The 15,345-nt window shown below is 39.0% G+C and overlaps 1 protein-coding gene across 3 annotated transcripts in view; it reads left to right on the forward strand.

The window, feature by feature from the left end:
- The window catches only part of EPM2A (EPM2A glucan phosphatase, laforin), a 158,786-nt gene extending 155,902 nt beyond the window's left edge, over positions 1–2,884 (forward strand). For 2 of the 3 annotated variants that reach the window (XM_045066276.1, XM_045066275.1), the window contains exon 4: positions 547–2,884. In XM_045066276.1, the coding sequence (XP_044922211.1) occupies positions 547–824 (278 nt within the window). In that variant the 3' untranslated portion in view covers positions 825–2,884. The remainder of the gene's footprint in view (positions 1–546) is intronic. The other variant, XM_045066277.1, reaches the window with a different exon arrangement.
- Positions 2,885–15,345: the final 12,461 nt, after the last annotated feature.

The raw sequence follows: 15,345 nt of genomic DNA on the forward strand, positions 1-15,345 counted from the left end.
GGAATCATTTGAACACTCTGTATCACGAGGGAATAAAGGAATGATCGGTTATTGCATGCGTGTCAGTTAATGTTGGCCATCCCATTAGCCAAATGAAAATTGGCATATGTTGAGTGAATAAGATTGGCTCCTTTAACCAACATGGATTAATTCTCTGTTTTGCATTGATCTGGAAGATCCATTTGGATTAAAGAAAGTCTGGGTGAGATTTCTCTAAATCTCTGCCCCATCTGTATAAGACCTTCTGATGGATGCAAAAATCCATTCTTCTGACCATAGCCAATGGCTAACTTTTCTTTGAAAGGAAATTTGCACTGATGCAGGAGTCACTCAGAGCAAAAACCAGGGAAATTTCAGAGCTGACCCACTGCCTCTGGGGTGTTTTTTCTACTTTATAATTACTACTAATTAGGAATAGCGCAAGCTCGCATACCCCTGCCCCTCCCTGCATGGCACTCATCTCACCAGGCACTGGAGGAGCTCTCATTAGTGGCGATATTGGGGTTTCATTATTCATGTGTCTGTGCTGTGCTTTCTCAATCCCAGGCCGAGTACAGATGCTGCCCCAGGCGGTCTGTCTCCTGCACGCGCTGCTCGAGAATGGACACACCGTGTACGTTCACTGCAACGCCGGGGTCGGCCGGTCCACGGCGGCCGTGTGCGGCTGGCTCCAGTACGTGATGGGCTGGAATCTGAGGAAGGTGCAGTACTTCCTCATGGCCCGAAGGCCGGCTGTGTACATTGACGAAGACGCACTGGCCCGGGCAGAAGAAGACTTTTTTAAAAAATTTGGGAAGTTTCGTTCTTCCATCTGTGGTGTGTAGGTGGCCTGTCTGATTCCCCACCCTCCCATTTTCCTTAGGAACCCAGTTTCCTTAGGTGATGTTAGTAGAATGACTAGAAACAAAGATTCCACCAGAACTGAAAAGATTGGTCACTTGGCTTGGCCCGCAGTCTGCCCCCTTTTGTCTGGGGTTGACATTCTGTCATGCTTTGATTGGGCTGTATTTTCTTTGAAATTCTTCACCGTGGAAGCTGTGACTAACTGACACAGGAGAAAAAGCCACAAACAATTGGACTGCACAGTGTTCTATCATTGGACAGAAAAGTAATGCATGCATCTGTTGTGTTACGGCTTAATCACTACACCTTCTCATGGCACTGTAATGTGACCCGCAGAACAAAAGATGGGGGATCCATTGATGGGACTCCTTGCACCTTGGTGCGTGCACAGGTACACAGCTTTTCTGCTCAACTAAACTGAAAGGATACAATGAGAGCTGGTCAGTTGCCAAAGAAGGGACTGTGGATAGAAGCATGGACTAAGACAGAGGAGGAGCTCTCCTGACGGAAAGTTGATGGCTTTCTAGGCTTGGTGTTGACATCCTGCTTCCCAGTTGTTCCAGTCAGTTCCAGGCACTACCTTCTCTACCCACAACCCTGTGTGACAACCATAGGACAGCTGTTGTCTCTCTCTTTGGTGTAATTGAGGCTCAACAAGCGTAGACAGCTTGCCTCAGGTCTCTTGGCTGGTCTGGGACCAGCTGGTGTTTAAAGCCCATGTTTATGTGTCTCAGTGCTTTCAACACCACTTGTTGGTTTTCCAGCACAAGGTAGTGGATTCTGTGTCTTTCTCTTAGAATAAGGCCAGTTTTTCTACAGCAGTTTCTACAATGAGAAATGAAACAGTGTTCTGATTAGTTGCCAAGGAATTTAGGAAAGTAGTTCTATTTTGTGCCACCTGACTTAAAACATGGTGGGTTGTGCCAGCACCCGAGAGGCCTGAGCCATGGCTCACGAGAGGAGCCGTCCTACCAGAAAAGCCCGAGTCTGTAAATGATTGTTGCACAGCTCAGGCGCCATCCTATTTCATCCCTCAGTTTAAACCAGTACAGAGTTACTGTGCCCCCAGAATGTGAGGCTCACTACCCAGGGTTCTGTTAGAAATACAAAGATGAACAAGACCCTGCCTTCATAAAGCTCACAGCCCAGAAATAACCCAGTGTTCAACCAGCCCTCCCGCAGGATTGATCTATGATGATATGCCGGAGTGGGGGAAGGAGAAGTAGCTTTTGTCAGGTGCCTTGTGTGTGCCAGGTGCTTTTCAATTTTAATTGAACCTTCATGGTACCCTATGAGGGCAGTTCATTACCTCTAATATAGAGCCGAGAAGATGAAGGATCAGATAGTTCAGTCAGCTGCCCGGCATCCATGGTGAAGAAATGGGTGAAATGAGAAAGCTACATTTGTTTAATTCAACACCCTTGTTCTATGACACTGCAATGCCTGCTTATTTTCCTGCTCCTTTTTTTTTTCTTCTGTAATTATTTATTGATAGATACGAGAGATTCTGAATTAGGAAGTATGGGGGATAAGAAGGACCCAAGGTAAGTTCCACTGGAGTTCAGAGGACGCAGGGACATCGTTACTGTGGGGCTCAGGGGCGATGGCTTTTGATCTGTCAGAGAATGCTAGACAGCTCACGTTTCTCCTGTAGGTTTCCAAGTTAAATTTATAAGGCAGGATTGAATATTATGAAATCTCGCCCCCTTGCTAAAAATAACTAGAGGTAACTATTATATCTGAGTAACCCATTTATGATCATAATATGTTGTGTAAAACTTAATACTAAAAATGGAATATTTCTAACCAATGGTGTGTGTGTGTGTGTGTGTGAATTTTTTTAATGCCTAAGAAGCTCGGCTATGTAAGCTCCACTATAGAAAGACCTTTCCAGGTGGATTTTCCTTTTTCCTCTGATAGGAAAAATCAGTTTAGGGCTATTAAAGAATGTTTTGGAATAACCTCTCTTGTCCTCAATAAATGGATGTCCAATGTATTTCAAAATTACCTGGAATTTTGCTGAATAAAAGCATTAAAATGACCTCTGATTATAGGATTAAAACTTTTTTTTATTAACTTAGTCTGAAATTTAAAAAACAGTTTCCTTGAAGAAGCAGTCAGCTGAGCTAAATTGTTTTTCCTTGCACTCTTATTTTCTCAATTGCTGATAAAAATTGGCAGTTACAGGGCAAAAGGAAGACAAAGGTGAGGGCCCCGCAAAGAAGTGAGGATGCAAACCTCAAAAATGTGTCACAGAAAATCAAAGCAGGAATGATGTCATTAGCTACTTGTCACTGGCATTAACAAAGCTTTCTGGTTACAGATTTCTTAAAGAAAATCATGAAATCTCACTCATGGTTAAGAAATGCCCAAATGGGTTTATTTCTTCAAACATGAATCATGGTCCCTGAAATATTTTGTATGCAACGTTAGGAAATATCTAGAAAAATAAACACATTCTTCTGACCAACTAATGGTGTGGGTGAAAGCCACTTGGCTTTGCCTAAGAGATAAAGATGAAAAAATGAGCTGGGGGCCTTGGTAGTAAGAGAGTAATGAAAGGCAGGCTCTGAAGACAAGTTACACAGATGGGAGAACTCGCCATACAGGAAAAACACGGAGTCAGTTTGTCCAAAAGTTACAGCTGAGGATCTTTGCATTTAACCTGGGTATTTCCTTTATTGTTCAGAGGAGCAAACTGAGCCCCAGGGACACCAAGCCACAATTCGTGTAGCAGGAGTTTTAATTGAGGCCCAGAGGGAAAGGAGCAGTGAGGAAGGGGATTTGTTCAGATTTACTGAGGGGTCACAGCAGAATTCACGAGCGAGAACAGCCAATACTGAGCGTGGGGAAGAATTGGTACGAGGATTCATGAAAACTGGAGGAAGCAGAAGAAAAATGGCTACAATGAGAAAAAGCAAAGGGCAGTGAAATGTCCAAAGGGAGAAAAGGCAGGGGTTCCCTTTCACAAAGATAGTCTTGGGAGATGGAGAAGGCAGGTGTGACCATAGGAACAGAGGTGACTCAAGGTTATGTTCCCAAGAGAGAAGGGCATGCTCTGTAGCCACGGACTTCCCTTTGGGACTAGATTACAGCAGGAAAAAGCAGCAGCTGTAAATAAGGAAAAGCTTCAAAAAAGGCGGCTGGTGCCTGGGGGGTTTCGTTGGTTAAGCATCAAGCTTTGGTTCAGGTCATGATCTTGGGGTCCTGGGATCGAGCTCCGTGTTGGGCTCTACACTCAGCAGGGAGTCTGCTTCTCCTCCTGCTCGTCATGCTCTCTCTCTAATAAATGAAATCTTAAAAAAAGAAGAAGAAAGAGGGGGAGGAGGGGGAGGAGGGGGGAGGGGGAGGAGGGGAAGAAGAAAAAGGAGCAGCTGAGCAGAATGCGCTGACTCCAAAGCGACTTGTTACCTGTAAGGAAAAGAAGTTCCCACAGAAGATGGAATTGAGAATAAACAGGAAAGGGTAGATTAAACTACCTCTCACTTTAATAATAATAATAATGGCAGTAATAGTAAAGGGAGAGGAGGGACAACTGTAACAAAAATTCTAGCAAAAAAATCATTCATTCTAATAACAGCAATCATAGTAACAGGAAGAGGAAGGACAATATTAGCAACTACTTCATTCATTCTAACAGTAATAAAGGCAAAATACTACAGATAAGGCAGGACACTGGTAATAACTTCATTCTCTCCTTCTCTTGCTCCAAAAGACTTTCCTAATTTGATTAATGGAAGCATACATCCTCCGGCTTGGATTTGAACCTCAGAGTCATTCTTAACTCCTCTTTCATTCAGACATTACATTCACTCCACTGGGGAAACATGTTACTTCTCTTGTCAAAGAACATAAAGCCTAATTATGTTTTAATCCCTCCACTGACTGGACTCCAGAAACTGTGTTGTAACTTGGTTTCTCTGTTCTTTTCTTCTTCATATCTACTCTCACTTCGTTGCCAGTGTGAGCCTATAAAAATGCCTGGTCACATCATGTCATTCTTTGCTCAAAACCTCCACTGACTTGCTGTGTCATTCAGATAATGGAAGAGGCATAGGGAAGACACTAACTTGTTCTCAGGCAAGTAAGATAGTTTCACCCCTGGTTTGAGGAGTAAGCTCCTAATGACCTTCCTGTATAAACTCTGGTCATTGTGCAATGCATGTGCTGGTTTGCTAGGATAGCCTTAACATACTGGGTGACTCAAATAGCAAAAATTTACTGCTTCAGTCTAGGAGGCTACAGGTGTGAGGTCAAGGAATCAGCAGGGCTCGTTCCCTTGAGGAATGTGAGGGAGGATCTGTTCCAGGCCCTCTCTGCTAGTTTCCTGGCAACCTTTGGCTTTCCTTGGTTGGTAGAAGCTTCACCCCTACCTCTGCCTTCATCCTCACAGGGTGTTGCCCCTGTGTGTATGTCTGTGTGCAAATTCCCCCTCTTTGTAAGGATACAAGTCACTTTGGATTAAGGGTCCACTCAACTCCAGTATGACATCTTAACTAGGTACATCCACAAAGACCTTCTTTCTGAATAAGGTCTCATTCTGAGGTACTGGAAGTTAGGCCTTCAGCATATAAGTTTGGAGGCAGGGGCATAATTCAAACTGCAAAACTACAGACAATATCCATCTGAAATCTGTGGAGGGTGAAAAACCCAAGAAGGTTGGAGGAGAGTGGAAATTTGGAGGAAGGGACCAGAATGGCTTGAGTTTCCTTTTCTCCCCCCACAGGGTTAGCCTGATCGTCAGGCCACATTTACAGTGCTGCTAAGGTAGCAAAACAGCACTGACAGAAAACCTTCTCGTTTTAGGTTCAGGAACCCAGACTTGAGCAAAAAATAAGCCTTTCCTTGGTGACAGAGTTTGGTTGTAGAAAAAACATCTGTTCTTTTCCAAGCCCCTGAGATACTGGATGAATTTCTGAGGGCTTCTGGATAAAGTTTTCTCACTCTGGAGGAAGAACTACAGGAAGAGATGCTCTTTGTTTCTTTGGTGGTGATTGTGTGTGGATGTGTGGTCCCCACGAGCAGAACCATCTTCCTACCAGCCTGGGAGTACGCCCACACAGCTGGACGGAGGAAAGGGATGACAAAGCTGGAGCTACTCCGGAAGAGCCCTGAAATCTGCCCATCTTCTTTACCTCTGTTGTGTGAAACGATTATTTCTTTGTGTTTGAGCCAGTTAGAGTGGCGTTTTCTGTTGTTTACAGTGGAAGGCATTGTTAATGGGTACTGCTTACCAGCACATATATTGTAGTTTAAAAAACAGTATCTGTTTTTGTCATCACTCGTGGCATTAAAACACATCTTGATTTCTGATATCATTTGAACTGCTTATGTTTTACATTTGGCTTCTGTTGGGAGCAGTGCCTAAAAGTGGGTTTCCGAGGATAGTTGTTGAAAGGGAGATAGAGGCTCTTGAATGATTTCTCTGTCGCAAATTCGAATTTTGTGACAGAGAAAAGTAATTTGTAGTGGATCTATTAGACTTTGGAACCTGTATATATTTGTGATTTCTTGTTATTGTCCTTTAAGCAGTGGTTCTTACACCTAGCTAGCTGAAAGCTAACTCCAAATGGAAGTTACCGAGAAAACTCTCTTCATTTTTTCTTGGCAATAAACAAAAACACTCCACAGAATTACACCTTCAGGTAATCTCCAAGCCTTAAATGACACAGGTAATGTTACCATCTAGCCAAGCAGCTAACGAAAAATAAAATGGATGGGGAGGGCTTGGCATTTATGACTTCTTTTCCCTACCTTTAGACAGAAATTATACTGAGTATAAAGAATATATATATTTTTTTAAGAAGTAGAAGAAAAAGAAAAAGGTAAACTGCAGAGGAAGAAACAGTAAAAATAATAGACTTTTCAGAAATGGAGTACTTATCCCCTGAGCATATGAATTGGTTTTTCACATTTAAAAAGTAGAATTCTCAAGTAGAAATTTAAATGAGAGAAACTTAAGATGATTGCTATGACAATGTTCAGTGTTTCCTCTTGTACACTTAAATTATAAACTCAGAACAAGTTCTTACCTGATGAAACCTATTCAAAAATCCACTAGAATTCACATTCAGAATACTCTGTTGATGAATAATTAGCTGTTTTTTTTTCTCATGTAAGGTCATTTAGAATGTGGTAAAAATGTATTTGTATGTTTTATATCATTGATCGTGTACTGAGGAGCTCTTTTATCCCCTTTAAATGATGTCCTCTAAATCATTTTTGTTTGTTTATCTTTGATTTCTTAGCATTAATTTGGTGTTTACATGAAATATGTGGTTCATATACATTATAGTAGGAATGCAGTAGTTACACAGACATTGGGTTACTGTAGCTAGAGGATATGATAGGATTTCCAGGAATCTGTGGGAGAAAAACTTTAAGCTGAATACAGTCTGGACATTATCATTAGACCAAAGGACAGAGACCCAAGAATAAGTTGTAGGTAGCTGAAAGAGTACTTCAAGGCAGACAGAAAATATGGGGCCATTCAAATAAAAGACAGGATGAATTCCTGTACTGTGATTGTATCAAGCATTATGCCAATATTACTACAGGAAATAATGCTTGGTATTCAGTGAATAGGATTGCTGTCATTTAAAACCTGAACTGTAAACAGTATTAAATGATCTGGCATAGCATCGGAACGTGGTGCGGATTACAAAGGAGAAATGCAGAAGAAAATGGATGGCGAAAGAATAGATAACTGGACCTGGAACAGAATAGAGTAGATAATTGTCATTGTCACACCTATCAAGCCTTTTCTCAGTTCTTAGAGAAAACTCAGAATTCACTGAACGCAATTTAGTTTGCTTTATATGGTTGTTGAATAAAATGAAATATATTTTTGTTCAATAGAGATCCTATTGTTGCCTTCTTAATGTTAAATGACAAACCTAAAAGTGGATTTATGGTCCAGACAATTTCAGTGAATATTTTGGACCCATTGTGGGACAAACAAGGTAAGCATCCCCTATTTCTAACAGAATGGTATTCAAACAAAGCTTATGACTGCCTAGCACCTCCCAGGTTCCAGGGACTTAAGCTATTTCTGCTTTTTTGTGGTTATTTGAGCTCATTTCTGTTTGTTTAGTTTTTATTTAAAAATTGTTTTTGCTTTTTCTCTTTTCTCCTGTCTTGTTTTTATTTCTGGTTTTAATTATTTCTTCTACCTTACAAGGAAAGAACTTTGACATTGACTTGTATCCACTTGTCTTTACCCTCCTTTATGTTGGCATTATTACAGTGATAATTACGGGATGTTTTTGATATACTTTCTCTTTTCTATTGTTAGCTTTAAAAAAGAATCTGTTAGGGATGACAAAGAAAATGTTTGTGAGGACCTACTCCTCATTGCCAGACTTACAATTACCACACCATCCCATTTTTTATTTCTTCCATCTCCCAACTTCCATTATAATTGAGAATTTTAAGCCCAGTGACTCTGAGCACATTATTATCCTCCTCCCCTGGGGTTCTGTGTCTCCTCATTAGCCACAGCTTTCTTTCTGTTAGTTACTTTGTCCCGCTGTCAGCACACTTCCAAAAGCATTCTTTCATGCTGAAATATCTTATCTGCTGGGTAATCCTTCTTACCTTTCTCTCCATTGTTGCAGGTAGATTTCCGTCTTCAAATTTTACATTGTAATTTTCCATTTAGATGTCAGGAGGAGTAGTGTGTTTGCCGTTTTAAATCAGAATTTTCTCAATCATCATCTATCACAGTGACACCCAAATCTCAGTCTCAATTCTAAAGCTTTCTTCCTTCCTTTTTTTTCCTAAAGCTCTTTCTTGAGGTCTAGGACTATATATCAAAATTTTTTTGTAAACATTTTTATTTGGACATCTCCCAGTCAGTATGCCACAAACTGAAGTTTTCCCTCTTTTGCCAAATCCCTCATATTTTTGTTGTTGTTGGGCAGACTATGGCAGCACTTTCTCCCCAGTTGCTCAAGTCAGGAAACCAAATGTCCTGTCTGCCAGCTCCTTCCCTTACCCCCTTCTAATCACTCAACACGTTCTCTCAATTATACCTCCTACGCACCTCTGAAGTGTGTTCATTCCTAACTATCCACTCTGACAGTCTCCTAAAGGATCCTGACTTATCTTTCTGTTGCTATTCTTATCCCTTTCTGGGCACCAGAGAAACCGTTCTGAAGGTCAGCTGTGACTCTCTTCCTTGCTCATCACTTCTCAATGGCTCCTCATTGTTCTTCGGAAAAAGTGTAAGAGTTCTTATTGTGACATATAAGGCACCTTATGATCTAGACCACACTTTCCCTCCAGTCTCTCTTGTCATTCCTAAATCCCCCATGAGTACTCTTCAGTGATAGCTACTTACTGAAATGCTCTATGAACTTTGTATCCTCTGTTTTTTATGTATTTTCTTTTCTCTGCCTGGAGTCCTCTTTCCTCCCATCTGTGGCTGGCCGGCATTTCAATTCCTCCTACAGGTCTCCAAGGTGACCCTCTCTGAGATATCTTCAGGAGTCTTCAAGTTTGCTCCTCCCAGGCTTTTTCATAGGACCCCATGTTGGCTGCTCTTAAAGCACTTAACACACTGCACTGTAGACTCTTTAGGGAGGACTTGTAAATAGTGCTTAGCAACATAGGCTTTTGCACACTCTTATATTATTGAAGCCAAATACTTTTTTGGATCCTGTGCTGAGGTCTAATTTATGTTTTATCTAAGAAAAATGTGGGGAATACATTTCATGAAAACTTTTTAAAAATATAAGTTAATGATTGGGGTAATTCGTTAATGAAAATACTATCAAAGGCTTGCTTTTGTTATTATCTTGTGTTAAGCATTTTAATAACTATTTCTCTATATACTGCTAGTATTTAATAGTATTGAATCACAATAAATATCATATATCAGAAAGCCATGATCCTATAAAATATCCTTTTGCATTTTCAACCCAATCTCTTGCTGACAATTGCATGTATTCAATTCCTCTTTGGTTTGCCATCATAGGCTAATACCAATGGCCTTGCAAAAAGAACATTCTTAGGAAATGCATTACTATATGCACTAAGAGTATTGTTGATTGTATTGTGATCCATCTGGCCAAGGATTAAGCACAGTTGCTATTTTCCTGAGCAATAAAAAACCAGTATTTTATGCAACTGTGAAGCTTACTAATAATTCGGTTTTCCTCTTCTCAGTAACAATTAGGATTATGTAGTATAAGATTTTGAACTAACTTTACCTGGGTCTGCCTTTTATTTCTACCCATTTTTACCCCATTGCCTCATTTTCTTGTTTCAAATTTTATTTTCATTTTGCTATATTGTTTGATACATTATAAAATGTTGTATTTAATTCTTTTTGGAGAAAGAGAGGTACAAATCAGTACATAAAATAGTTGCCATGCAATTTATAGATTCAATGCAATCTCTCTCAAAATACAAATAGTATTTTTCACAGAACTAGAACAAATAATCCTAAAATTTATATGGAACCACAAAAGACCCCAAATAGCCAAAGCAGTCTTGAGAAAGAAGAACACAGCTGGAGGCATCACAATCTTAATATATCTTATGTTAATATATCAGTACATCTTAATAGATATATACAAAGCTGTTGTAATCAAAATAGAATGATAATAGCACAAAAATAGACACATAGATCAATGAATAGTATAGAGACCCCAGAAACAAACTCATATTTATATGGCCAGTTAATCTATGACAAAAGAGGTAAGAATATACAAGGGAGGAAAACAGTCTTTACAAATAAATTGTATTGGGGAAACTAGACAGCCATGTGCAAAGAATGAAACCGAACCACTTTCTAACACCATACAATATATAAACTCAAAATGGATTAAGGACCTAAACATGAGACCTGAAACCATAAACCTAAAAGAAAGCATAGACAGTAATTTCTTTGACATCCACTATAGGAACATTTTTCTGGATGTTTCCTCAGGCAAGAGAAAAGCAAGAATAAAGTTGGAACTACAACAAAATAAAAGGCTTTTTCACAGCAAAGGAAACCACCAACAAAATGACAAGGGATCCTACTGATTCAGAGAGGATATTTGCATATGATAGAACTGATAAAGGGTTAATATCCTCAATATATAAAGAGTGTATATAACTCAACATCAAAAAACTGAAAATCCAATTTAAAAAGTGGACAGATGACCTGAGTAGACATTCTTTCAAAGAAGACATACAGATGGCCAAAAGACACATGAAAAGATGCTTAACATCACTAATCATCAGGGATATGCAAATCAAAACTATAATGAGCTATTATTTCACACCAGTCAGAATGGCTAAAATCAAAATGACAAGAAATAAGTGCTGGCAAGGATGTGGAGAAAAGGGAACATTTGTGTACTCTGGTGGAACATAAATTGGTGCAGTCATTGTGGAAAATAATATGGAGGTTCCTCAAGAAACTAAAAATAGAAAAGCCATATGATCCAGTAATGCCATGACTGGGTATTTAACCAAAACCAATAACACTAATTCAAAAAGATATATGCACCCCTGTGTTTACTGCAGCATTATTTTCAATAGCCAAGATATGAAAGTGACCTAAGTGTCCATCAATAGATGTATGGATGAAGAAGATGTGGTATATATCCAGAGTGGAATATTATTCAACAATGAAAAAGAATGGGATCTTGCCATTTATGACAATATGGATGGATGCAGAGTGTGTTATGTTAAGTGAACTAAGTCAGAAAAAGACACCATTTCAGTTCACTTATATGTGGAATCTAAAAAACCAAAACAAATGAACAAAGACCAGAAACAGACTCATAAGTAGAACAAACTAATGGCTGCCAGAAGGGAGGGGGAATCTTGAAATTAATATTACACCATGTGTTAACTAACTGGAATTTAAATAAAAACTTAAAGGAAGGGGGGATGGGCAATGGGTAAAATAGGTCAAGCAGGTTCCAGTCATAAGATAAATAAGTCATGAGGATGGAAAGTACAACCTAGGCAATATAGTCAATAATACTGTGATCATATGGTGACAGATGGTAACAATGCTTGTTGTGGTGAGCATTGTATAATGTATAGAATTGTCAGTCACTATGTTGTGCCCCTGAAACTACTAAAACATTGTACCTCAACTGTAATTCAATAATAAAAATTAAAAAAAAAATCAAAGAATCTGAAAGGAAAATAACCAAGAGCAAACACTTAACATTTTGTCATATTCTGTCCAACCCTTTGTTCCTATCTGTGGGTGTGGATATATGTATATTTTGTAATATCAAAGTCATATTTTAGATAAGAAATAATGCCATGTTGAAGCACTTGCCCCACAGAGAGCCTCACATTATGAATATTATTGTATAAATGTTAAAAAAAAGGTGAAATTCATAAATGTTTCAGGGCAAAATTCTAACTTTTGGAAATGAAGATATCCTGAAAATAGTATTATCCTTTAACCTTCACCTCATGGACACAAATATCAGAACATTTTCTCAAACCTACAGAATGTCTCCATACTTATGTGTTAATTTGATTGATAGATGCATTCTCATGACTAAGCAAGAATGAACTAGAATTTAGGTCATTGTCCTAAGTTTCCTGCACATCGAGAATTTTATAGATGAAGGAGGGTATTTTCCTTTTCTTTTTCTAACTAATCCAACAATGTACTGAATCTCTATAATTTCTCTTGTAATCAGTAGAGTAAATAATCTGTTGTGACCACCTGTTCTTCCTACATATTTATACTGTTTTTCCTACATATAAACAGCTGTCGTCCTCAGAAAGTCATAAATAAAGCCCACAACTAAAAGATTAGGCAAACTTAGTGACCTGTTACATTTTTAGGTTTCTGAGTAGTGAAATTCTGTCTCCCAGAGAAAACTGCAGATACTATAGTCAGTGTCATTACATTGTCAGTATTTCCTTTTAAAGTTGGCACTAAGTCTTAATTTTTTGCCTATTTATAGTATATTATTGTCTTCAATGATAGTGAAAATTTGTTAACTCATTCCTTAAAAGTCTTGAATTTAGGTACACAATAAAGTTTTGAGTATTTTTATTTTTATTTATTTAGTTTCAAGTTTTTATTTAAATTCATTAGTTAACATAGAGTATGTAATATTAGTTTCAGGAGTAGAATTTAGTGATTCATCACTTACGTATAACACCCAGTGAAGTTTTCTTTTTCAAATAGGCTCTATGCCCAATGAGGAGCCCAACATGGGGCTTTGACCTCATGACGCTTAGATCAAGGCCTAAGCTGAGGATGAGTCAGACATAACTGACTGAGCCACCCAGATGCCCTAAATATTTTCAGGATATTAAGCTGATGATTAGAAAATGGAGGTGACACTTTTTGGAGGATACTGGATCATTACATATATGAACCAAATTGATAAAGGAACCCTGCACGCTGGCACGCAGAGATTGGAGTTGTGTGCAAAGACAAGTTATTTTATTTTTTAGATAGCTGCATGGTCCTGGATGTGCCTAAGGAATAACAAATCATATAAAACATGTTTCTTTTGCAAGATAATTTTGTGATGTCCTAAGCAAATGTGTCCTAGTTTAGTCTGAAGCATTTGCCAATTTTCTCTCTCCAAATATTACTTCCACGAAATTACTTGTGGTTAGTACAGACTATAACTTCTCTCTCAGCGGTCTCCTTTTTTTCAGATCACAAAGAACGACTTTTTGACCTATGATATATAATTTTTGATCATCATTTTTAATGACAGACATAAAGGACACATAAACCAAATCCACATTTTAGTCAGGAGTCAACCTTCCCACAGCTATAGTAGAAATGCTATCAATAAGATATTCTGCAAAAACATAAAAGAGAGAAACCTGGATTAGTAGTAGTTGAAGTGAAAACAATCTAGGGTGTTTAAATGAGCCAGCCATTTGTTTTTGCTGCTAAGAAGGCTAACAACGAGAGGCTGACTCATTATACACACAAAAATACAAACAAGGAGTGCTCAGGTCCTGACCACAAAAAATGCAAAACTCTGACTACTAATCAATTGAAAGATTATATTCAGTTCTGTCAAGCTTGAAGTAGGAGATTGACATTTCCAGATTAGACAATTTTCTGAAAAGGACTTCTGATTTCTTCAGAAGTAGAGATGGAGAAAACAAGGTTCCGAGATCTTTTTGTACGAGCATTTCCGCCTTTTGAACACCCATGCAAACACCTGTCTTCCAGGTGTTGTGTGGGTTTTCACTCATTTAGCAATCACGGTGGGTTTGTTCAGTTAGATGTAATTATCAAAATATGTGGAAAGGAGCTTAGGAAGATTCACTTGGAGAAAAGGAGCCTGTGGAAAGAAATGACACTTTTTAAATGTTTGAGGGATCAGTATATAAATAAAGCAATTAATTACCTTGTACTTGCTGCTCCAGAGAGCGGAGGTAAGATCCATTGTCAAGAATTATAGGGTGGTAGATTTCTGCTTCCTTAAAGAAAGGACTCTCTAGGGGCAACTGGGTGGCTCAGTGGGTTAAGCCTCTGCCTTCAGCTCAGGTCATGATCTCGAGGTCTTGGGATTGAGCCCTGCATCGGGCTCTCTGCTCAGCGGGGAGCCTGCTTCCCCCTCTCTCTCTGCCTGCCTCTCTGCCTACTTGTGATCTCTTTGTCTGTCAAATAAATAAATAAATAAAAAGGACCCTCTAAATAGACTTGGAAGATGGTAAAACAGATTTCTTTGTGAGATAATGAGCTTCCCATTACTAAATTAGTTTAAGCCAGAATTTGAAAAATTTGCCTCCAAAATGTTTTAGAGAGGATTGATTACTGGATGGAAGATTTGATCATATGACTTCTGAGCTCCTTTTCATAATTAATAATCTCTGCTTCACATGATTGATTTAGGTCAGCTTTTGATTTCCTCTTTTTCCTTGAACATTAAAAGCTACAGACTAACATTTACCAAGGGAACCAAAGGATATGGGAGGAAGGTATCAAAGTCCTAAGATGCTCAAAGAGAAAACTTGATACTCAGCCCTTGCCACTCCCCAGTGATGTTGGAGAAGACGGGGTAAAGAAAATAGAACAACCTAAATAATTGTGAACATTCTGTAGCTTGGCAGAGGGTTTCACATTATGTGTTTAGGGACTACGTCAATAACGTGTCTGGGCCAAATGGAGTGAGCTGAGGGTGTCTTCTCCATAAAGGGCATGGAGGGTCATAGCCTGCAGGAGAAAGAAATGACCACCTTTGCCACAGGAGTCAGCCCCTGAAATCAGGTAGAGTTCGCAAAACTGGCTTGTTTGGGTGTAAGTCATCTTCTCCATGTACTTTCCATGTAAGATTTTTATTCAGAATTCTTTATGAAGATTTCACTTTTAAAACATGCCTGACGAAAATCCACTATGGTGTCGGTGAAACAAATTTGAATTTGATCCTTTTTGAAGCCAGTTCTAGCTTACTGACTGACAATTCGTAGGTTGTTGTGAGATTAGGGAGACGGACTGGTCAAGTCCTGCCTGTCTACCCATTTATTATTTTAACTTTAAGCCAACTAGGGAGTCAG

The sequence above is a fragment of the Mustela putorius genome, unplaced genomic scaffold, assembly GCF_011764305.1.
Source record: "Mustela putorius furo isolate JIRA1106 unplaced genomic scaffold, ASM1176430v1.1 tig00003863_pilon_pilon_pilon, whole genome shotgun sequence".
In the NCBI taxonomy this organism is placed as follows: domain Eukaryota; kingdom Metazoa; phylum Chordata; class Mammalia; order Carnivora; family Mustelidae; genus Mustela; species Mustela putorius.